This window comes from Scyliorhinus torazame, chromosome 15 (assembly GCF_047496885.1).
Source record: "Scyliorhinus torazame isolate Kashiwa2021f chromosome 15, sScyTor2.1, whole genome shotgun sequence".
Lineage (NCBI taxonomy): Eukaryota > Metazoa > Chordata > Chondrichthyes > Carcharhiniformes > Scyliorhinidae > Scyliorhinus > Scyliorhinus torazame.
In genome coordinates this window covers 181,075,728-181,100,760 of record NC_092721.1, presented here as the reverse complement: position 1 = coordinate 181,100,760, position 25,033 = coordinate 181,075,728, and the positions used below count along the sequence as shown (strand labels likewise).

Here is a 25,033-nt window from a genome sequence, read left to right as displayed (position 1 = left end):
GTAGCTGAAATGTTATTAGGCAGGAATCTCTGTCTGTTCACGGCAGCCGGATTCCCCTCTCCCGCTGCAGTGAATGGCCGATTTGTCTGAGCACCAAATTCTCCGTCCTCGTTGGCAGGAGTAGCAGTGCGGACTCGCAACCGAGAGACCCGACCATTGGTTGGAATTTTCCCATATTTTTTCAAAGTGTCAGTCCTGTCGGCAAAACCAGGGAGAGTCCCACTGGCTGCAACGGTGGAAAAACTCGCCGAATATTCAGCCTCCTTAACAAAATTGTTCCCCCCCCCCCAAGTGATTTGTGCCGTGCTCCAGGTGGCTTGCCTCTGGTTCGCCCGTCCCGCAAAAACCTTGGGCGAGATTCTCCGACCCCCCGCCGGGTCGGAGAATCGCCGGGGGCTGGCGTGAATCCCGCCCCCGCCGGTTGCCGAAGTCTCCGGCACCAGAGATTCGGCGGGGGCGGGAATCGCGCCGCGCCAGTTGGCGGACCCCCCCGCGCGATTCTCCGGCCCGGATGGGCCGAAGTCCCGCCGCTAAAATGCCTGTCCCGCCAGCGTTAATTAAACCACCTACCTTACCGGCGGGACAAGGCGGCGCGGGCGGGCTCCGGGGTCCTGTGGGGGGCGCGGCGCGATCTGGCCCCGGGGGGATGCCCCCACTGTGGCCTGGCCCACGATCGGGGCCCACCGATCCGCGGGCGGGCCTGTGCCGTGGGGGCACTCTTTCCCTTCCGCCTCCGCCACGGTCTCCACCATGGCAGAGGCAGACGAGACTCCCTCCACTACGCATGCGTGGGAAGGTGTCAGCGGCCGCTAACGCTCCAGCGCATGCGCCGCCTGGAGATGTCATTTCCGTGCCAGCTGGCGGGCACCAAAGGCCTTTTCCACCAGCAGGCGGGGCGGAAATTCGTCCGGCGCCGACCTAGCCCCTCAAGGTTGGGGCTCGGCCCCCAAAGATGCGGAGCATTCCGCGCCTTTGGGGCGGCGCGATGCCCGTCTGATTTGCGCCGTTTTGGGCGCCAGTCGGCAGACATCGCGCCGTTTCCGGAGAATTTTGCCCCTCATCTTCGTAATCAGTGGGGCACTCCTTTTGAACACCTCCCCAGCGATTGTTCCAAACTCAGTCGGGGAGGATGGCTGTCAGGAAGACAGCACCATGGGTGGAATTTTCAAAGATTGTGTTGGATCAGGTGAAAGAAGCAGTATCAAACTCGTTGGCCGGGATTCTCTGATCCCGTGGCCAACATCTGACGCCGGCGGCAAAAGCGGCGCGAGCCAGTCCGGCGTCAACAGCCTTCCGAGGGGGCCAGTACGGCGCCGGAGTGGTATTCGCTTCTTCGGCGCTCGGAAGCCGGCGCGCCATGGCCGGCGCGAGTCCGCACATGCACGTGGGTTCCCGTTTCCCGCTGGCCCCTTGGCAATATGGTAGAGCCCTATAGGGGCCCTGCGCGGAGGAACATAGGCCCCCCACTGAACTAGCCCGCCCGCCGATCGGTAGGCCACGAGGAGGCCCCCCCCCCGGAGTCAGATCCCCCCACCTCCCACCAGGACGACCCCCGCAGCCAGAACTCCAAGATCCCGCTGGGTGGGACCATACGTAACCCAAACCGGCGGGACTCGGCCGAACTCAGCGGGCACGCGTCCCGTCGAGGCACGGAGAATCGCCGGGGGAGCCACTTTCAACGGCCCGTGACTGGTGTGGCGGCAAACCCGCGGACGCCCGAGAATCGGCGCTGGAGAATTGGGGGGCCGGCGTCAAAGCGGCGTGGCGTGATTCTTGCGCCCGTCGATTCTCCAACCGGGCGCGGGGTCGGAGAATCCTGGCCGTTGGATTTCGTAGCCATATCAGAAAGTACTCTGCAATTTCATCCTGGCGAGAATTAAACAGCAAACTGGGGGGGGGGGGGGGGACACTGCTTTTGAGAAAGGGGGCGCTAATCGCAAAGTGAAGTTAAAGGGCCTGCCCCCGCAGACATTGGGACCTCTGGCATACAATGGGAACACCCCAAATCCTCCAACTCAAAGCACCAACTTCCCCACCACCACTCAATGGTCGGGTCACCCACCTCCACATCACACAAGAATCAGGGTGTCCCGAGCGCACACCTCCCGCATTCCCCCCCCGCCCCCTTGCCATCCTGACTGGATCAGGCCAACCTCCCCATTCTAAGTGTCCGACCCTCTCCCCACCATCCTTCCTCCACCATCTCCCACCCCTCCTCCACACATCATGGAAACCTCGCCCCCAATTGGGTTCACGAGTGTCATGCCTCTGGCCTGACCCCTGGCATTGCCAACCTGACACTGCCTCCACCTGACTTGGTAGGACTCCGGCCTGGTGTCCTGGGGAACCGGCACACAGAAGGATGCCAGAACTCAGGACTCTGCTGAGCCCCTGGTCGATGACGTGCCTCAGGGTCCGGATGTCGGAGAGCTGCTGGAGCTACAAAGGCAGAGTCACAAGCCTCAGGAAGGGTGACAGCATCCCTCCTCGGACTGCAAGGCCGACTGGAGGAGTCCCATTGCCTTCTGTCCGATGAGATGATGCCGTCACGCCGGCGCAACAAGGCCAACACTGTGAGGGTGGCGTCCACAGTGGAGACCTTGGTGAAGGATGCCCACTCCATGGTGGGGGATGCCCACTCCCTGGTTCAGCTCATGACTTCCATGGCTGGGGGCATGAGCGCCATGGTGCAGGGCCAAGTGCACTGGGGTGGCACGGTGGCACAGTGTGCAGCACTGCTGCCTCACGGAGCAGAGGACCCGGGTTCGATCCCAGTCCCGGGTCACTGTCTGTGTGGATTTTGCACATTCTCCCCCTGTCTGCATGGGTCTCACCCCCAAAAAAGATGTGCAGGGAGGGTGGATTAGGCACGCTTAATTGCCCCTTAATTGGGGAAAACAAAGAATTGGGTACTCTAAATTGATAATTAAAAAAATAAATATGGCAGTGCTGTGTCTCTTCCACCTCCCTCACTGAGGGGGCAGTAAAGCTGTGCCGCTGCTGACAGAGGTCCCTCAGTCCTCGCCCCCTCCCCCCCTCCCCAGCCCCCCATCCATGGAGGATTCGCCTCCCCCTGCAAACCCCGCCCACTCCACTGCCCCCACATCAATGCTCAGGCCTCTCATGGGGCGGCATGGTGGCACAGTGGTTAACACTGCTGGCTCACAGCTCCAGCGACCCGGGTTAAATTCCGCCCTCAGGTGACTGTCTGTGTGGAGTTTGCGCATTTTATCCCCGTGCCTGCGTGGGTTTCCTCCGGGTGCTCCGGTTTTCTCCCACAGTCCAAAGATGTGCAGGTTAGGTGGATTGGCCATGATCAATTTTCCCTTAAGTGTCCAAAATGATAGGTGAGGTTACTGGATTACAGGGATAGGTTGGAGGCGTGGTCTTAAGTAGGGCGCTCTTTTCAAGGGCCGGTGCAGACTCACTGGGCCGAATGGCCTCCTTCTGTGCTGTAGGGATTCTATGATTCTATGTACAGAATCGGCCCAGGTCATCTGTAGGTGGAGAAACACATCAAGACCTTAGGGAAGGCAGTAGCAGCTGAGATGTGTTGTTCAGCATCTCTGGGCTCCAAGATAAGCCCATTTAATGGCAGTTCACGCTCGGCCCTCTGTCAGGCAAGAGTCAGACCTTTTGTAGAGGATAAGAGGAGCATTTCTTTATTCTCACTGCAAGTCTGCAGTGTCGAGTCAATCACTTTAACGCCCTGCCCATGAATGTAGCCACCATCACGGTAACCTCCCACAGGCACCACAGTAGTGAAAGGATATCAGACACATGGTGGGAGAGGCCTTCACATCCTAGTCCTGGTCGTCACCAAACCGAGAGGCTATGGGGGCCTCCCTAGTCCTGCCTCACAGGTGAATCCCTGCCAACCTTCGAAGTCCTTCCACCTCCTCTATGTGCTGGCCCTTGCCACCCTCCTCAACCTCCTCCTAATATGAGGAGATGTGCCAATCCTCCATTTCCTCCTGGTTCAGCTGCTTGCCCCACTGCAGTGCCAGGTTGTGCGGAATACAGCAGACCACTATGATGAGGGACACCCTCTGGGGGCTATATTGGAGTGCTCCCCGTGACCAATCCAGGTACAGGAACCGCATCTTGAGCGTTGATGCATGAACCTCGTTATAGCGGTTTGTGGCTTCTGCAATGACGTCATCTGCCAACTACTGAGTGGGTATCCTTTATCTCCAAGGAGCCATCCCTCTAGCCACTGCTAACCCTCCAAAATGGCTGGGATATGTAAGTGTCACAAGATGCAGCACGTGGATGTTCCCCGGGAAATGGGCACACTCCTGCATGGTGCACATCTATGACCTCCCTTATGTACTCGTGTGCTGCAGACTGGGAAATGCCACACAGGTCACCTGTGCAGCCTGAGCCGCTGGCATAGAGATTCAGAACAACAGTGACTTTCAGGAACACAGGCAATGGGTGACTCCCAGTCCACGTGGTGCCAACCCTTGCATCACCTGGCACAGGTGGTCCACCATCCCCCAGGACAGACACAGTCTTTTCCGGCACTGGATCTCTGACACCTGGAGGTAGGACGTTCTACGGTGGAATACCCATAGCTGGTAGTGTCCCCTCCGAGGCTCCGCCATCTGTTGCCCTGCTCCCAGAAGATCAGCGGGCTCTGTCTCCCCCTCAGCCGGGCGCTGGCCCCTGCCATGTGCAGCAGCTCGCCAATGTCACTGCTGCTGCTCGATCGCAATCAAAATAATTGCCAGCTCGACTGGCTCGATAATTGTTCCGAATCAAAAATTGAAAGGACGAGAACATCAATGTGAGCGATGAGGAGTCCTGACAATGTCCTGACCCACAACCCTCTCAAAGGGCCACCTAACTCCCCTTGGTGGAAAGAATGAGAGTATTCAATGGATCTGCATTCTAACCTCACGAGGAAATGAGACACTATCATGACTGATGAGCGACTTTGCCATAACATCTTGCATTGGCGGTCACATCTGTGACACCTCTGTTATGGAGATGTGCGTTTTAGCTTTGGAATTCAGTGCTTGGGGGCTAGGATTCCAACTATTTCAACCTGGAACTCCAACGCATTGATCTAGGTTTGTGACCTACACCACGCTTCCACCATTTTAAGCAACACAAATAACCAAGTAAACTAAATGAATTGAACTGAGGGACAAATGAAAGGAACAGTCTCTTAAAGGGAAACCACTGTAAACAAAAAGCGAATCTCAAATGAAACTTAAAACCAAAATGTGACTAAAGGGATCAATAAGACACCCCAACCCCTGTGGTGCCCAAGAGACACACAAAGGGTTAACAATTGGGCGCCAATCAGTGGCACACCCATGCATTGCATTGTGAACTAAATTGGCACAATTGACTCGTAAAGGAAGGGTCAGGGAGTAGATTAGGCAATCAGCTTCCCTTGTGGCAAGCGACGCACTCCTGATGCATGTGTAAGCTGCCATTTGCAGTCAACTACATCCTCAGAGGGAAACCCTCATCCCCACAGCTATCATTGGTTGCAGGTAAACACACATTTCAACTTGAATAGCCAACCGCCCAGACACTAATCCCTGACAACCTGGCCTCATAACTAGACAACTCATACCCTCTGGCTTTAAAGTGCTGCCTGAATATAAGCGTTCATTCTGACTGCCATCATCCTCCCTCCTGTGGGAGGGTCTTCAGCCCTCATGAGGCTGGAAAGCATCCCTTATCAGAGCCCCCACTCTGCCCATGCAGCCTGGCATCTCATGGGACCGTACCCAGCGACTTCACAATTGCCCCCTGTGTGGACCCTGCTCCCACCCAATTTCCAGCTACCACTCGAGAAGGGCAATCCCTCAGCAGTGATATCGCCACAAGCCCAGCAAGGGGGACACAGGAAGCAATGCCAACGAAACAGCCGGCAGACCCCTTTAAACCGAGAAACTCACAGCCATTAAGGGTCACTAAGGCCTGTGAGTGACCCGATCGCACAAAATGTTGGCACCGCCCCTGCGGGCTTGAGTTGCACTTATCTGGGTCCCCCGTATCCTCTCCAGTGCCCCCCCCTGCAATTTCCACACTGGAGGGTGATGACGACCTGAGTGCCCACCTCCGATATCCCCTTCAAAGGTGAAGTTGCCAGATTCTAATTTTTATACAGCTGCTGTAAATCTCACCAGTGCGACATCACGCCGACACCTGATGGAAATTCAGTGGACGGGGGTGACCCGGTGGGATGGCTTCACAATAAGATTCTCATGTATTTAAGTGAGGTTCCCGACGTTCCATGGTGGGATTCTCATTATGCCACCGGAGAGTGTCCTGGATCATCGGAAAACCCGATCTCGCCAGCAAGAATTGCATTTCCTAATTCTCGCCATATTTTGCCCCCATGACGTCATTTTTGCTGACCGCTAATGCGGGCTGAAAATCACCCCCATTGGACATCATGGTCATGATTTTCCAAAATCTCTCGATTCTAGGATGGTTCCAGAGTTTGGAGGTTAGCAACTGTAACTCTGCTGTTCAAGAAAAAAGGGAGAGAGAAAACAGGGAAGTTAACCATACGTCTGTCATCAGGAAAATGCTGGAATCAATTAATAAGGAAGTCTTAAAATGCGCTTATAAAATCATCGGTTGATCAGTCATGGGTTTACAATTGGGAAGGTGGTGGTATAGTGGCATTGTCTCTGGACTAGTAATCCAAGGACCCAGAATAATGATCTGGGAACCTGGGTCAAATTCCACCATGGCAGGTAACGGAATTCATAAAATACCTGCAATTAAAAAGTCTGATGATGACCTGGGGCGTCATTCTCCGCCGGCGGGAGTCTCCGTTTTGCCAGCGCCCGGGGGTTTCCCGACGGCGTGGGGCTGCCCACAATGGGAAACCCCATTGACAGGCCGGTGTAACGGAGCATCCCGCCGGCGGGTCGGGGCAGAAATGTGGCGCGGCGGGATGGAGAATTTTGCCCCATGAAACCATTTCGAATGTCAGAAAAACCCACCTTGTTCACACTGTCCTTCAGCAAAAGAAAGCAGCCATCCTTATCTGGTCTGGCTTACATGTGACTCCAGACCCATAACAATGTGGTTGACTCTTAACAGGCCCCTCAAGGGCAATTAGGAATGGGCAATAAATGCTGGCGTAGCCAGCGACACCCACATCCTAAGAACGAATTACAAACATTGGGCAGGATTCTCCCAACGGGAGTCTAAGTGCCAACGCCAGAGTAAAAACCGGAGTGTTTTACTCCGGCGTCGGCGCCCGTTCCCAGACCCCTATTCTCCCCCCTCCGTGGGGCTAGCAGGGGTGTCGCGTGATTTACGGGGGCGGGGCCTCGGCGTGGTGTCAGAGACCCAGCGCCGCGTAAAAGAGGTGGCGCCTTGGGTCCCGCGCTTGCGCAGTTGGGCCGGCGCCAACTAGCACATGCGCGGTAACCTCACGGAGCGCTCCAGCCCCTCACCAACATGGCACCGGGGTTCTGGGGCTGGTCTCAGAAGGAAGTAGGCCCGGGGGGTGAGAGGCCGGCCCGCCGATCAGTGAGCCCCGATCGTGGGCCAGACCCCATCGGAGGCCCCCCCGGGAACGGAGCCACCCTCCCCCCCTCTACAGGCTGCCCCACAAGCCTTCGCGACAAGTACCCGCTGTTGCCAGCGACCAGGTGTGGACGGCGGCGGCGGGACTAGGCCGTTTACGCGCGGCCGCTCGGCCGTTTGCGGCGATTCTCCGAGCGGCCCGGCTTGATTCGCGCGCGCTGGTTTTGGGGGGGGGAATCGCGTGCGGGTGTCGGGGCGGAGTGGCGCAATTTGCGCGGTTCCCCGGCGATTCTCCCACCCGGCCGGGGGGGGGGGGGGGGGGGGGGGGGGGTTGGGGGGGGAGAATACTACACATTTTTGTCATAAATTCATTAGTTATTTTGAAAATTGAAAATATAAATAGTTGGGTAGATAAAGGGGAAGCTGTTGTATACTTGGATGTTGTATACTTGGATTTCCAAAAGGCATTTGAGAACGTGCCAATCGAAAGGTTAATACGCAAAGATAAGGCCTCATGGAGTTGGGGGTGATATATTTGCATGGATGGAGGATTCGATAGTTAATGGACAGGAAGCTGAGAACAGGGCTAAATGGGGCATTTTCTGATTGGCAGGCTGTAACTGGTGGAATCCTGCAAGGTTTATTGTTGCAGCCTCAGCTAGTTACAAACTTTTCAATCACTTTGACAAAGAGAGCTAAAGTGATGTGTGCAAGTCTGTTGACAAATGCATTTTTTTAAAGGCCTGAAACCTGTAAATGCTAATGTTCAGAGGGACCTAGTTGTACTCATACAGGGAACACAGAACATTAGCATGCAGGTACAGCATACAATTAGCAAATCTAATGGAAGTCTAATCATTTATTGCAATGGGGATTGGAGTACGAGAATAAGAACGTTTTGCTACATTTGTACAATTGGTGAAACAACACGTGGGGAAATGTGCACCGTTTTGATCTCCACATCTAAGGAAGGAAACATTTCAGGTACAGTTAAGATTCACTGATTTGGTTCCTGGAACAAGAGGGTTGTCCTGTGATCAGATGCTGAAGGCGTCTAAAAATCGTGTTCAGTCCCTGGTTTGAATAACCGGGTGGTGCTAATGTCTGTTTTTAGGGGCGTTAGATGGATTCCTATGGAGAGGTCATAACCAGCAAAGTGGCTAGCACATTTCCATTGTGCAGGGAGCGCTACCCGCCTGTCATATTGGACTGCTTAGGTGCCCATTTTACGCCTGTAATGCCAACACGGTACAACCCAATTTCTAGACCCTTGCTGTCTTGCTATAAATGGGCCATGTTTCTTAGTCAGATCCTTAATTCGTGCGCGAGTGCAAACTCCATTTGTGCATACAGGTTGTGTTGCTGCCATGAAGTGCTCCTTCCCTCAGTCAAAGTTGTAAAAATTGTCTACATGATGCCTCCTTTCAACAGGAAAACAGACCGAGATGTTTCCCTTTCTACACATGGCACTTATCTCTTGCTTGATATAGGGGTGGCCCATGAGCTGCCTGATGTGGTAGATGTGTTCTAGAAAGATAGAAAAAATAGAAGCAGGAGGAGGCCAATCGGCCCTTCAAGCCTCCTCCAAAATTCATTCTGATCCTGGCTGATCATCCAACTCAATAGCCTAATCCCGCTTTCCCCCATATCCATTGGTCCCCTTTGCCCTAAGTGTTACATCTACTGCTTCTTAAAACCATGCAATGTTTTGGATTCAACTACTTCCTAAGGTAACTCATTCCACAGGCTCACTAATCTCTTGGTGAAGAAATTTCACCTCATCTCTGTTCTGAATGGTTTACCCGTATCCTCAGACTGTGGCCCCTGGGTTTGGACACACCCAGCATCAGGAACATCCTTCCTGCATCAACCGTGTCCTGTTAGAATTTTATAGGTTTCTATGAGATCCCCCCCCCCCCCCTAGTCACTGCCTGCCAATTTTAAAAAGACCTGTTAATTCTTTGTTTCCTGTCTGCCAACCAGTTTTCTATCCATCTCAATACACAACCCCCAACCCCATGCGCTTTAATTTTACAGGTTAATCTTTTATGTGGGACTTTGTCAAAAGCCTTATGATAGTCCAAATACACCACATCCACTGGCTCCCCTTCATCAAATATACCAGTTACATCCTCGAAGAATTGCAGTAGATTTGTCAAGCATGATTTCCCCTTCATAAATCCATGCTGACTCTGTCCGGTTCTGCCACTGTTTTCTAAGTGCTCTGCTATAAAATCTTTGACAATGGATTCTAGAATTTTCCCCACTACTGACGTTAGGCTCACTGGCCTATAATTCCCTGCTTTCTATCACCCTCCCTTTTTAAACAGTGGAGTTACATTAGCCACCCTCCAATCTGCAGGAACTGTTCCGCAGTCCATAGAATCCTAGAAGATGACAACCAATGCATCCACTATTTCTAGAGCTACCTCCTTCAGTACCCTGGGATGTAGATTATCAGGCCTTGGGGATTTATCAACCTTCAATCCCATTAATTTCCCCAACACTATTTCTCCACTGATAACGTGGATTGCAGCTTCACCCTCTGGCGAACCTTCCTTTAAGGGGGGGAGCCAACTTCCTGCCTCCTACTGTGGATAGTATAGCTCGACAGCAGAAGGGGTAGCAATGAATATAAGTCTGCATGGACATATACACGTCGGGATGTATGAGTACACATCTAAGAGTAGTGACAGTATTCAGATCAAACTACCTTGGGTATCCTTGAACCTGCCTTTGTTGACCCCTCAAGAAATCTTCAAATCACGCAGCTCATTGAGAATGAATAAAGGCATTTCCACCTTCACCCTTCTGAATGGTATAGTGTAAACAGTAACAACCACCAAGAATGATGCAGAAACACGGTAAGAAGCTTGGCGGGGGAAGAATCAGACTGGAGAGTGTTGCCGAGGAAATCAACGAATGCTAAAAACAATTCAACAATCCAGCAATTTTAATATTTTAATATTGGAATAAATTCTAATTTAAAGGCAGAAAAACACACTAAAATTATTGTTCCCGTTGGAGAAGACAAAGACCCAGGACATTTGATGTGCTCAGTTGTTATGAGGTGCTCAGTATAGATGGAGCCTTTGCCTGAAGTAGGAAAATTAAATGTTGGCTTCTTCGGGTGAGATTTTCCAGTCCAGCCAACAGCCAGCATCATCGTAGGCGGGAAAACTTTGGCCTTAATTTCTTGGCGCTGGAAAATTTGCTTGTACCAAATTTGACAAGGCAACGTCATGACTTGAGTTTCTAACCTGTGGCTGCCACAGACAATGTCCTACCCCCCTCAGAAAGTGGAGACTTTACCGTGTTCGACTTTTCCGCTGAGGATAATCCTGCATCCCACCGTGAGGTAGAATGAAGAGCCGCTGCTTACAAGTGGTGGATCCGTTTTTGAAAGGGACAACATTCGTGCTTTTCCTCTTTTTTTTTTTAATAATTTTTTTATTAAAGGTTTTCATAAAATATCAATAACAAAATGAGAAAGAAAAAAGAACCCAACAGGGTTAAGTACAAAACACAATCTAAAAAAGCAACCCCCCAAACCCCTCCCCCCTTACCTAAATAATAAATTAACATTAACACCCCGACTTAAGACAACAGGTGTATACACCCCCTCAGACCCTTCCAGTGTAAATAACATAAACAAAAATAAAGTAAACCTGCCCCCCCCCACCCCCCGAGCTGCTGCTGCCATTGACCAATGTCTATCGTTCTGCCAGAAAGTCTAAGAACGGTTGCCACCGCCTAAAGAACCCTTGTACCGACCCTCTCAATGCAAATTTCACCCTCTCCAATTTAATGAACCCTGCCATATCGCTGATCCAGGATTCCACGCTTGGGGGCCTCGTATCTTTCCACTGAAGGAGAATCCTTCGCCGGGCTACCAGGGACGCAAGAATTCCGGCCTCTTTCGCCTCCTGCACTCCCGGCTCCTCTGCCACCCCAAATATTGCGAGTCCCCAGCCCGGTTTGACCCTGGATCCTACCACCCTCGACACCGTCCTCGCTACGCCCTTCCAAAATTCCTCCAGCGCTGGGCATGCCCAGAACATATGGGTGTGATTTGCTGGGCTCCCTGAGCACCTAACACACCTGTCCTCACCCCCAAAGAACCTGCTCATCCTTGTCCCGGTCATGTGTGCCCTGTGCAGCACCTTAAATTGTATGAGGCTGAGCCTCGCGCATGAAGAGGAAGAGTTCACCCTCCCTAGGGCATCTGCCCACGTCCCTTCTTCGATGTCCTCTCCCAACTCCTCCTCCCACTTAGCTTTCAACTCCACCACCGAGGCCTCCTCCTCCTCCTGCATCACCTGGTAAGTTTCCGAGATCTTCCCCACTCCCACCCACCCCCCCCGAGAGCACCCTGTCCTGTACTGTGTGTGGCAGTAGCCGTGGGAATTCCACCACCTGCCGTCTGGCAAACGCCCTTACCTGTAAGTACCTGAAGGTGTTCCCCAGGGGGAGCCCGTACTTCTCCTCCAGCTCACCCAAGCTCGCTAACTTCCCGTCCACAAATAGGTCCCCCAACTTTCGTATGACTGCCCTGTGCCACCCCGAAAACCCTCCACCTGTTCTTCCTGGGGTGAACCGGTGGTTCCCCCGTAATGGGGTCCACGCCGAGACCCTAACTTCCCCCCCATGCCGCCTCCACTGCCCCCAAATTTTGAGGGCCGCCACCACCACCGGGCTCGTGGTATACCTCCTTGCAGGGAGTGGCAGCGGTGCCGTTGCCAGCGCCCCCAGACTCGTACCCACACAGGACGCCGTCTCCAGCCCCTTCCATGCAGCCCCCCCCCCCCTCCATCACCCACTTGCGCACCATTGTCGCATTGGCGGCCCAGTAGTACCCACAGAGGTTGGGCAGCGCCAGCCCCCCCCTATCTCTACTCCGCTCCAGGAACACCATTCTCACCCTCGGAGTCCCTCGCGCCCACACAACCCCATTATACTCCTGTTAACCCGCCTGAAAAAAGCCTTCGGGATAAACACGGGGAGGCACTGGAACAGGAACAAAAGCCTTGGGAGCACCGTCATTTTGATTGACTGCACCCTACCCGCCAGGGACAGCGGCAACGCGTCCCACCTCCTGAACTCCTCCTCCATTTGCTCCACCAGCCTTGTAAAGTTAAGCCTATGCAGGGCCCCCCAGCTCCTGGCCACCTGGACCCCGAAATATCTGAAACTCCTCTCCGCCCTTTTTAGTGGGAGCTCGCCAATCCCCCTCTCCTGGTCCCCTAGCTGAACTACAAACAGCTCGCTCTTCCCCATATTGAGCTTGTACCCCGAAAAGTCCCCGAATTCCCTAAGCATCCTCATTACCTCTGGCATTCCTCCCACCGGGTCCGCCACATACAGCAGCAGGTCGTCCGCATAAAGCGACACCCTATGCTCCTCCCCACCCCGCACCAACCCCCTCCAGTACCTCGACTCTCTCAGTGCCATAGTCAAGGGTTCAATCGCCAGTGCGAAGAGCAGGGGGGACAGGGGACACCCCTGTCTCGTCCCTCGGTGCAACCAAAAGTACTCAGACCTCCTCCTATTTGTGGCCACACTCGCCATCGGGACCTCGTACAACAGCCTAACCCACCTGACAAACCCTCCCCAAACCCAAACCTCTTCAGCACCTCCCACAGGTACCCCCACTCTACCCTATCGAAGGCTTTCTCAGCGTCCATCGCCACCACTATCTCCGCCTCCCCCTCCCTCGCCGATGATAACGTTCAAAAGCCTCCGCACATTCGCGTTCAACTGTCTCCCCTTCACAAACCCCGTCTGGTCTTCATGGATGATCTGCGGCACACAATCCTCAATCCTCGTGGCTAGGACCTTCGCCAGCACCTTGGCATCTACATTTAGCAAGGAAATCTGTCTGTAAGACCCACTTTGCAGGGGATCCTTATCCCGCTTCAGGATCAAGGAGATCAGTGCCCGGGACATCGTCGGGGGTAATGCCCCCCCCCCTCCCTTGCCTCATTAACGGTCCTAACTAACAGCGGGCCCAACAGGTCCATATATTTTTATAGAACTCGACCGGGAAACCGTCCGGCCCCGGTGCCTTCCCCGCCTGCATGCTTCCTATCCCTTTGATCAGCTCCTCCAGCCCAATCGGGGCCCCCAGTCCCGCCACCAGTCCCTCTTCCACCTTTGGAAACCTCAATTGGTCCAGGAAACGGTCCATCCCTCCCTCCTCCCGTGGGGGCTCGGATCGGTACAATTCCTCGTAGAAGTCCCCGAAGACCCCATTGATGCCAACCCCACTCCGCACCACACTCCCTCCCCTGTCCTTAACTCCCCCGATCTCCCTAGCTGCGTCCCGCTTCCGAAGCTGATGCGCCAGCATCCGGCTTGCCTTTTCCCCATACTCGTAGACCGCCCCCTGGGCCTTCCTCCACTGCACCTCCGCCTTCCTGGTGGTCACCAGGTCGAATTCGGCCTGGAGGCTGCGCCTCTTCCTCAACAATCCTTCCTCAGGTTCTTCCGCATACCTCCTCTCTACCCTCACCATCTCCCCCACCAGCCTCTCCCTCTCCCCCCACTCCCTCCGCTCCTTGTGGGCCCTGATGGAGATCAGCTCTCCCCTCACCACCGCCTTCAGTGCCTCCCATACCATCCCCACTCGGACCTCCCCGTTGTCGTTGGTCTCCAAGTACCTCTCTATACTTCCTCTGACCCGCTCACTCACCTCCTCGTCCGCCAACAGCCCCACCTCCAAGCGCCACAGCGGGCGCTGGTCCCTCTCCTCCCCCATCTCCAAGTCCACCCAATGCGGGGCGTGGTCCGAAATGGCTATTGCCGAATACTCGGTATCCTCTACTCTCGCTATCAGAGCCCTACTCAAAATAAAAAAGTCGATTCGAGAATAAGCCTTATGGACATGTGAGAAGAATGAAAATTCCCTAGCCCCCGACCTTGCAAATCTCCAAGGGTCCACCCCTCCCATTTGGTCCATAAATCCCCTCAACACTCTAGCCGCCGCCGGCTTCCTACCCGTCCTAGGCCTGGAGCGATCCAGTGCAGGATCCAGCACCGTGTTAAAGTCTCCCCCCATTATCAGGCCCCCCACTTCCAAGTCTGGGATCCGACCCAACATACGCCGCATAAAACCCGCATCGTCCCAGTTCGGAACATACACATTGACCAGTACCACCCTCTCTCCCTGCAACTTACCACTGACCATTATGTACCTACCGCCATTATCTGCCACAATGCTCGACGCCTCGAATAACACCTTCTTTCCCACCAAGATCGCCACCCCTCGATTTTTGGCATCTAGCCCCGAGTGAAACACCTGACCTACCCACCCTTTCCTCAGTCTTACCTGGTCTGCCACCTTCAGGTGTGTCTCCTGGAGCATAACCACATCCGCCTTGAGCCCCTTCAGGTGCGCGGTGCTTTTCCTCTTGATGCACGATCAATATCTCCAGAAGCGAGATTGGAGACAATTGAAGGCTTTAATACGCTAGATGTATCCCCCAGCAGTGCAGGTACAGAAGAAAGCTGCTGGGACGGCACGGGCTCTTATACCCCGCCTTGCAGGGCGGAGCTAATATACAGGCTTAACCAATGGGAACAAGTACATTCTCCACCAACGGTATTCCGGCATTACCAGGTACCGTAATCCTTCCAACACAGACTACCACACCTCTAAATGGAGGATTTGAAAGAAAGCAAACTTTGCTTCAAAGGCAGAGCTGCTCTTGTTCACTCGTTTGTTCACCACTTTGTATCTATTGTTAAACATGAGTGAATCATATCAGCATTGTTACTCTTAATGGGTTCTTACGCTGGAAACAGTCTATTTATCTACTAACTACAACTGACAATAAAACCACAAAGAGGGTTCCTGAAAGCAAAGAAGGTGCAGCTGAGTGTTTTTAAGAAATCCCTAACTCCTATGCTTGGCTAAACAATATACTTGTAGATTTAGAGATACATCTATCTCTAGACTGAGGGAGGTAAGTTCTAGAGTCCTTTCAGGTCCCAGAAACAGGAATTAGTGCAGATGAGGGTGCAACAAGCCCCATATCCTAAATCAACCAATTTCCATTTGCCCATCACTTCTGAGTTCACTGACTTTACATTGGCTCTGGGTCAAATTTTCAAATTCTCATCCTTGGCATAAAGTTCGCTCCATGGCTTTGCCCCGCCTTATCTCTGTTGCCAACACCAGCCCTTAAAACCTCCAATGGTGTCTGAGTTTATTCACCATGGTAGTAAGAACACAAAGGCCACATACTTTTAAAAAGCTATGAAACTTGTACATGTTGGTGGTCAGAAAGAATTGGGTATACACACAAGGAACACAGAAATTTAACGGTTATGTACAACAAGCAATTAAGAAGGCCAATTACATGTTGTCCTTTGTTGCAAGGTATTACAAGAATACAAAAAAGGCCTTGCTATAATTGTACCAGGCTTTTGTGAGACCACATTTGCAGTACTGAGTGCAGTCCATATATAAGGAAGGAATGTCGAGAGGGCTGGAATACAAGAGCAGGGATGTACTTCTGAGGCTGTATAATGTTCTGGTCAGACCCCATTTGGAGTATTATGAGCAGTTTTGGGCCCCATATCTAAGGAAGGATGTGCTGGTCTTGGAAAGGGTCCAGAGGAGGTTCACAAGAATGATCCCTGGAATGAAGAGCTTGCTGCATGAGGAATGGTTGAGGACTCTGGGTCTGTACTCGTTGGAGTTTAGAAGGATGGGGGGGGATCTGATTGAAACTTACAGGATCCGGAGAGGCCTGGATAGAGTAGACGTGGAGAGGCTGTTTCCACTTGTCGGAAAAACTAGAACAAGAGGACACAATCTCACACTAAAGGGACGATCCTTCAAAACAGAGATGAGGAGGAATTTCTTCAGCCAGAGGGTGGTGAATCTGTGGAACTCTTTGCTGCAGAAGGTTGTGGAGGCCAAATCATTGAGTGTCTTTAAAACAGAGATGGATAGGTTCTTGATTAATAAGGGGATATGTTATTTCCTATACGTTCTAGCTGTAGCCAAGGTTTACTCGATTGGTTCTTGGGAGGATTGCCGTATGATGAGAGGCTGAGTAAAGTGGGTCTGTATTCTCTAGGTTTGGAAGAATGAGGAATGATCCATGAAAACATTTAAGATTTTGAGGGTGCTTGACAAGGTAGACGCTGAGATTTAATTTGTCCCCTGGCTGGGAAATCTAAAACAAAGGAGCACGGCCTCGGGACAAGGGAGGTGCTAATCGTACAGAACAGAAACGAGGAGAATCTTCTTTGCTGAAAGGGTTGTGAGTCATCGGAATTGTCTAGCCCAGAGGTTTGTGGATGCGCCATCGTTCAGTATATTTAAGGTTGAGATAGACGTGTCTCTTTGTCTCTGGCATACGGGGAAAGTTGAGGCAGAAGATCGTTGGTGATTGCAAGGAATGGCAGCCTGAGCTCGGGGTCCCCTCCACTTCTATTCCTTACATTCTTTTGCTCTGATCTGCTAAGTCTAGACATTTGACATTCCCAATTTTAATCGTTGTACAATTGGCGGCTGTGTCTTCACCTAACTAGAACATAAGCTCTGGAATTTCCCCCTTTAGTCTCTCTACCTCTCGTCCCTCGTTTAAACCTTAAAACCTACTTCTTAGATTAAATTCTTTGCCATCCCTCTGACCATGTGACCGGTTTCACATTTCGTTTGCTCAGGCTCCTGTAAAGCACTTAGGGCATGGTTGACGACGGTAAAGGCACTATTCAAATGTAGGTTGTTGTCCCGATTTCAACAAAGTGAGAATGCAGGGAGGCCAGAGAGCGGCCTGGAAACTCTGTGGGGAGCAAAGCTCAGAGGAGCAAAGACCAGAATTCAGAGGAATTAATACCCTGCCTTGTTAACAGATGCATGCACCGTGGTTGGGAATAAAAAGCAGCTACCATGGTGACCTTTTCTTTCTTTGTTTTGATGCAGAATCACAACAACAGCTGCATGTATGATGGATCTGCGGAGGTACCCACTGGATGAACAAAACTGCACGCTGGAAATAGAAAGCTGTGAGTAGTCTCAGGAGAAACTGGCCCTGCGGCTACAAATCCTCAACCACTAGCATTAGTCTTACCAAGCATTCAACCCTCTCCCCTTCCCCGTCTCCAAGCCCCAGAAAATAGATCCATTACAATCCTGCATAGATCCTGCAGAGGGCGGCAGAGCGGCGACCCTGATTGGCTGTTGCGGGGAGTAAATTGTGGAAAGCTGCTGTCGGGTAAGTTTCTAGAACTAATATATTTCAGGCAGTGGCTAAACCCTCCCACCCATCCTCCTCCTTTAACCAAAAAAATGACTGTGTGGTGAGTTGGTGAGGTAAGCTTTTCTTTCCTTTTCCTCTCTCCACCCTTCCACCAACTCTAACCTGTGGGGAGTGTGAAAATCAGGTTAGCTTTTTTTTCTCTCTGTAATTGTCAAGTGGATAAATGGAAGGGATGGCAGAGATGGCAGTGCAATGTTCCTACTGCAGGATGTTCGGGGTGAGGGACACCGTCAGTGGCCCTGCTGAGTTCACCTGCGGGAAGTGCACCCATCTCCAGCTCCTCAAAGACCATGTTAGGGAACTGGAGCTGGAGCTGGATGAACAGAGGATCATTCGGGAGGCAGAGTCGGTTATAGATAGAAGCTACAGGGATGTAGTTACTCGTAAAAATGAAGGTAGCCGGGTGACGTTTAAAAGGAGGGGGAAGAAGCAGCCAGTGCAGGGATCCCCTGCGGTTGTTCCCCTCAATAACAGGTACTCTGTTTTGGATACTGTTGGGGGGGGATCTACCAGAGGTAAGCCACGGTGACCAGGTCTCTGGCACTGAGTCTGTCCCTGTGGCTCAGAAGGGAAGGGGGGAGAGCAGGAGAGCATTAGTTATTGGAGACTCTATAGTTAGAGGTACAGATAGGTGGTTCTGTGGCAACGATAGAGGGTCACGGTTGGTGTGTTGCCTCCCAGTTGCCAAGGTCCGTGTCGTCTCTGATCATGTTTTCAGGACCCTTAAGGGGGAGGGGGAGCAGCCACAAGTCGTGGTACACATTGGTACCAGCGACATAGGTAGGAAAAGGGACAGGGATGTAAAACAGGAATTCAGGGAGCTAGGGTGGAATCTGAGAGCCAGGACAGACTGTGTTGTCATCTCTGATTTGCTGCCAGTGCCACGTGCTAGCGAGGTGAGGAACAGGGAGAGAGTGCAGTTAAACACGCGGCTACAGGGATGGTGTAGAAAGGAGGGTTTCAGTTACTTGGATAATTGGAGCACATTCTGGGGAAGGTGGGACCAGTTACACCTGAACCAGAGGGGCACCAATATCCTGGGAGGGAAATTTGCTGCAGCTCTTCGGGGGGGTTTAAACTAATTTGGCAAGGGGATGGGAAACTGGGGCGTCATTCTCCGACCCCCCGCCGGGTCGGAGAATGGCCGTTGGCCGCCGTGAATCCCGCCCCCGCCGAAGTCTCCGATACCGGAGATTGGGCGGGGGCGGGAATCAGGCCGCGCCGATTGGCGGGACCCCCCGCTCAATTCTCCGGCCCGGATGGGCCGAAGTCCCGCCTAGAAATTGCCTGTCCCGCCGGCGTAAATCAAAGCTGGTATTTACCGGCGGGACCAAGCGGCGTGGGCGGGCGCCGGGGTCCTGGGGGGGACGCGGGGCGATCTGACCCCGGGGGGTGCCCCCACGGTGGCCTGGCCCGCGATCGGGGCCCACCGATCCGCGGGCGGGCCTGTGCCGTGGGGGCACTCTTTCCCTTCCGCCTCCGCCACGGCCTCCACCGTTTTTGGCACCAGTCGCGCCGTTGGGGGAGAATTTCGCCCCTGATTTGTAGTCCAGGAGATAGCATTGCTGGAGTTCAGGAAGTTGAGGGTAGTACAGTACTGAGAAAGGTACCAAGGTCACAAGAATGGACCTGCAGGCATGAAGGTGGTTTGAAGTGTGTCTACTTCAATGCGAGGAGCATCAGGAATAAGGTTGGTGAGCTTGAAGCATGGATTGGTACCTGGGACTACGATGTTGTGGCCATTACGGAGACGTGAATAGAACAGGGGCAGGAATGGTTGTTGGAGGTTCCGGGGTTTAGATGTTAAAGTAAGATTAGGGAAGGTGGTAAACGAGGTGGAGGAGTAGCATTGTTAATCAAGGATAGTATAATAGCTGCAGAAAGGCAGCTTGAGGAGAATCTGACTACTGAGGTAGTGTGGGCTGAAGTTAGAAATAGGAAAGGAGCGGTCACTTTGTTAGGAGTTTTCTAGAGGCCTCCAAACAATAACAGAGATGTGGAGGAAAAGATTGCAATGCAGATTTTGGATAGGTATGGTAGTCACAGGGTAGTTGTCATGGGTGACTTTAATTTTCCAAATATTGATTGGAACCACTATAATTCAAATAGTTTGGATGGGGCTATTTTCATCCAGTGTGTGCAGTAGGGTTTCCTCACACAATATGTGGATAGACCGACAAGAGACACATTGGATTTGGTACTGGCTAATGAACTGGGCCAAGTGTTAGATTTGGTTGTGGGAGAGCACTTTGGAGATGGTGACCACAATTCGGTGACTTTCACTATAGCAATGGAGAGGGATAGGAACATACGGCAGGGCAAGGTTTATAACTAGGGGAAGGATAATTACGATGGGATTAGGCAAGAATTGGGGAGCATAAGATAGAAACAGGAACTGTCAGGGATAGGCACAATTGAGATGTGGAGCTTGTTCAAGGAGCAAATATTGCATGCCCCTGTCAGGCAGGGAGGAAATGGTCGAGTGAGGGAACCATGGTTTACAAAAGAGGTTGAATGTCTTGTCAAAAGGAAGAAGGGGGCTTATGTAAGGATGAGAAAACAAGGTTCAGTTAGGGCACTTGAGGGATACAAGACAGCTAGGAAGGAGCTCAAGAAAGGGCTTAGGCGAGCTAGCAGGGGGCATGAGAAGTCCCTGGCGGGTAGGATCAAGGAAAACTCCAAGGCTTTTTACACTCATGTGAGGAATAAAACAATGACCAAGGTGAAGTTAGGCCGGTCAAGGACAGTAGTGGGAACGTTTGCATGGAGTCTGGAGATATAGGAGAGGCCCTAAATGAATACTTTTCTTCAGTGTTCACAAAGGAGAGTGGCCATGTTGTTGAGGAGGATAGCGCAATACAGGCTGGTAGGCTGGAGGAGGTAGATATTCGAAAGGAAGATGTGTTAGCAATTTTGAGAAGCCTGAGGATAGATAAGTCCCCTGGGCCTGGTGGGATATATCCTAGGATTCTTTGGGAGGAGAGGGATGAAATTGCAGAGCCTTTGGCTTTGATCTTTATGTCCTCACTGTCTACACGAATAGTGCCAGAAGTCTGGAGAGAGACAAATGTTGTCCCCTTGTTCAAGAAAGGGAATAGGTATCACCCTGGGAATTACAGGCCGATTAGTCTCACTTCGGTCATCTGTAAATTATTGGAAAGGGTCCTGAGGGATAGGGTTTATGATCATTTGGAAAGATACAGCTTAATCCAGGATAGTCAGCACGGATTTGTGAGGGATAAGTCTTGCCTCACAAGTTTGATTGTATTCTTTGAGGAGGTAACTAAGTACATAGATGAAGGTAGAGCAGTTGATGTCATGTACATGGATTTTAGTAAGGCGTTTATGAAGTGCCCCATAGACGGCTCATGCAGAAAGTAAGGAGGCATGGCACAGAGGGAAATTTGGCCGATTGGATCAGTAACTGGCTATCACATAGAAGACATAGAAGAGGTGGTGGTAGATGGTAAATTTTCAGCCTGGAGCCCAGTCACCAGCAGTGTACCACAGGGATCAGTGCTGGGTCCCCTGCTATTTGTGATTTTTATCAATGACTTGGATGATGGAGTTGAAGGTTGGGTTTGTAAATTTGCTGATGACACCAAGATTGGTGGAGTAGTGGATAATGTGCAGGGCTGTTGTAGGCTGCAAAGAGACATTGATAGGATGCAGAGCTGGGCTGCAAAGTGGCAGATGGAGTGTTCCGCTGCCCCCCGGTTCGTCAGCCCACCACCACGACCACCACCACCACCTGATAACTGTGAGGTGATTCATTTTGGTAGGACAAATTTGAATGCGGATTACAGGGATAACGGCAGGATTCTGAAGAATGTGGAGGAGCAGAGAGATCTCGGAGTTCATGTCCATAGATCTCTGAAAGTTGCCACACAAGTGGAAACATGTGTCAGCATTTATTAACGGAGATTGAGTTTAAGAGGCGTGAGGTTATGCGGCAACTGTATAAGACCTTGGTTAGACCACATTTGGAGTATTGTGTGCAGTTCTGGTCACCTCATTATTGGAAGGATGTGGAAGCATTGGAAAGGGTGCAAAGGAGATTTACCAGGATGCTGCCTGGATTGGAGGGTAGGTCTTATGAGGAAAGGTTGAGGGAGCTAGGGCTTTTCTCATTGGAGCAAAGGAGGATAAGAGGTGACTTAATTGAGGTGTATAAGATGATGAGAGGGATAGATAGAGTGGACGTTCAGCGACTTTTTCCTCGGGTGGATGTAGCTGTTACAAGGGGGCCTAACTATAAGGTTCATGATGGAAGATATATGAGGGATGTCAGAGGTAGGTTCTTTACTCAGAGAGTGGTTGGGGCGTGGAACGCACTCCCAGCTATGGTAGTGGAGTCGGACACTTTCAAGCGGTTATTGGATAGGCATATGGAGTGCACTAGAATGATTGGGAGTAGGTTGATTTGATCTTAGTTTCAGACTAGTTTGGCACAACATTGTGGGCCGAAGGGCCTGTACAGTGCTGTACAGTTCTATGTTCTACAGTTCAGAATGTAATTTAACATTTTAAATAGAGACTAGATTGGTTTTTTTAAAAACATTTTTTCTTTCTTTAATGTTTTGGCGTGAGTTTGTGTCTCCACATGGGAAAACTGCAGCCGGGAGTCAGAAAGCATTAAATGCTTCATCATTTCAGTTTGATTAGGCAGCAGTCTGATGCTTATCTACAACATGGGACGAATAATGCTTAAATTTTAATCAGATTCAGCCTGAATGAAGGAAACACTGGGATGCAATTTGTTCTCCGTGCGCTTTATTACGCATGACTTCACATGCTGCTGGACCCCGCGGGCTTGTGCAGAGACCTACTTAATAATCAGGAGTTTTCAGCCCAGTGCAAAAGCAGTTTGTCAAGATGCCTGGGCCATTTAGTCCATTGTTTCAGCCCAGGACGTTATATATGTTTCATTCATGTGTGCACAAGCAATAGAGGAAGATTTAAGTGAAAAGCGGGTGGTGGGGGAGTGGAGGGGGTGTGGCTGGCAGGGGGTGGGGTGAGGGTTGCTCCATCCCCATCGCAATTATGCCAGCAGTCAGGGGTGGGCCATTGGGCTGGCCCATCCGCCAATTGATTCCTCTATTGCAGCGGTTCAAGAAGGCGGCTCATCACCACCTTTTGAAGGGCAACTAGGGATGGGCAATAAATGTTGGCCTAATCAGCGGCGCCCACATCCCATGACTGAATTTTTTTTTAAAAACCTTAAGGGCCTCAAAATGCCGCCATCAGGATTTAACTGGTGGCGGGAGAGGCCCATGCCAACCACCCAGAATTGTGGGCATCTGGCATTGCCACTGCAGGGTGTGAGATCAACCGAGTTCCGCTGCCCCCCCCCCCCCGGTTCATCAGTCCCAACACCTAGCCCTACCGCCGGAACCTGGCCCCATCACCGCTCACCCCCCTCCGCCCCCCACCCCACCCCACCACACCCACCACCACCCCCACTGGGTTATCCACGTGGGATATTCAGTTCTGACGGAACGCACAATCAGCCATTAAATTACTGTGGGCCAGCCATTCTTCTCCTGGGTGGGCTTCCCGTGACTTTTTGGCTGGAGTTACAAGGACTCCAGTGCCCATCAACCCCAGCACCAGGAACAGCTTCATTACTGCAATCGTAATCTTAAGCAAACTTCCTCAACAGCTTCACAAGCTTATTCCATGAGTAGCTGAAGCATACAGAGTATAGCAAAACCACAGGTTTTAATGTTACAGTGTGTACTGAGTCAAGCAGTGTGTTGCTGGCCTCTTACAAGTCCTTGAATGATGCAGGTGAAAACTGGCTATGGGACCCACATCATATTGTGGTGCCCTACACTCCCTAACTCCCCACCATGGATAAGGAAAATGCCACACTTTACCTGTGCTTGTATAGTCCCTTCCAACATAACGTAAAAGCCAGTTTAGCTCAATGGGCTAGACAGCTGGTTTGTAATGCAGAACAAGGCCAGCAGCGCGGGTTCAATTCCCTTACCGGCTTACCCGAACAGGCGCCAGAGTGTGGCGACAAGTGAGAGAAGAAAATTAGCTTAAAGCTGAGCAATTTCACTCGAGTCCCACTAAAGAAAGAGAAGGAAGACAGCGCACCAAAGTTCACAATAACTTCATACTTGTGACAATAAAAGATTATTATTATATGTTTTCCATATTATCTTTCTGTCTATTTTGTTCCAGTTCGTTCAAGTTTGATTCTTTTCTGGCCACTCTACAAATTCTAACCTTTTACAATTCATTTTAACCGTGAAATACTTATTTTTCTATCGAACTCCCGGCGGAACATTTTTTTTAAAACCATGTACATTTTCATTGGTTGGAAACTACCTTGAGGGGCCAGCATGAGGACCAATGAAAACCTTAGATTGTGACTAACAAATTCATCCAATTGCACGTGAAACGTCCAATCCTCTTGGTAAACTTGTACAAACCATTGTTGTGGGATTACTGGGGAGGTTGAGTTTTGACCCGTTTTTATTGGGTTGCGTGCATTAGGAAATGCCAAAAAGAAAGCTCTCCATTTGTGATTTCTTTTTGAAACAAGTGAGAGAAGAAAATTATCTTAAGGCTGAGCAATTTCACTCAAGTCCCACTAAAGAAAGAGAAGGAAGTCAGCGCACCGAAGTCCATACTGGTTAGGTTAAGTCAGTGAGAAATCTGCAGTATCCATGCATTGTACCTCTGGTTTTGGGGTGCCAATTCACATACATGTGTTGCCTCCTCCTTCCCCCAAGGTCATGTTGACTAAATCCTAATGGAATGTGCCAAGGTGAGGAAGGAAGACTTTCACTGAGATAAAGGTCAAATCGAAGGGGGAATCAACCCGTTCTGCTTAAACAGATTTCATTGTAGCAGTGTGCGGAGAGCATTACAGCAGAGACCCTGGGGTTCAGGGACTGGTTGGTGGAAAGAGGAATTCTAACAGAAGGAGAGGAAATTTCTGAAGACTAGGACTGAAAAAAGGATTTATTTGGTTGTATCTTATGCTCATTAATTCTAGTAAGAAGTCTTACAACATCAGGTTAAAGTCCAACAGGTTTGTTTCAAACACTAGCTTTCGGAGCACTGCTCCTTCCTCAGGTGAATGAAAAGGTATGCAAGGCTGCTGGCTTTGTTCTGCATCACATACCTCTTCATTCACCTGAGGAAGGAGCAGTGCTCCGAAAGCTAGTGTTTGAAACAAACCTGTTGGACTTTAACCTGGTGTTGTGCTCACCCCAGTCCAACACCGGCATCTC

The 25,033-nt window shown here is 51.3% G+C and overlaps 1 protein-coding gene across 4 annotated transcripts in view; it reads left to right on the top strand.

Annotated features, from left to right (window-relative positions):
* Nucleotides 1–25,033, top strand: part of gabrb3 (gamma-aminobutyric acid type A receptor subunit beta3) — an 896,267-nt gene that overhangs the window by 790,499 nt on the left and 80,735 nt on the right. For all 4 annotated transcript variants that reach the window (XM_072477220.1, XM_072477218.1, XM_072477217.1 and 1 more), the window contains one exon: nt 17,447–17,529. In XM_072477220.1, the coding sequence (XP_072333321.1) occupies nt 17,447–17,529 (83 nt within the window). The remainder of the gene's footprint in view (nt 1–17,446; nt 17,530–25,033) is intronic.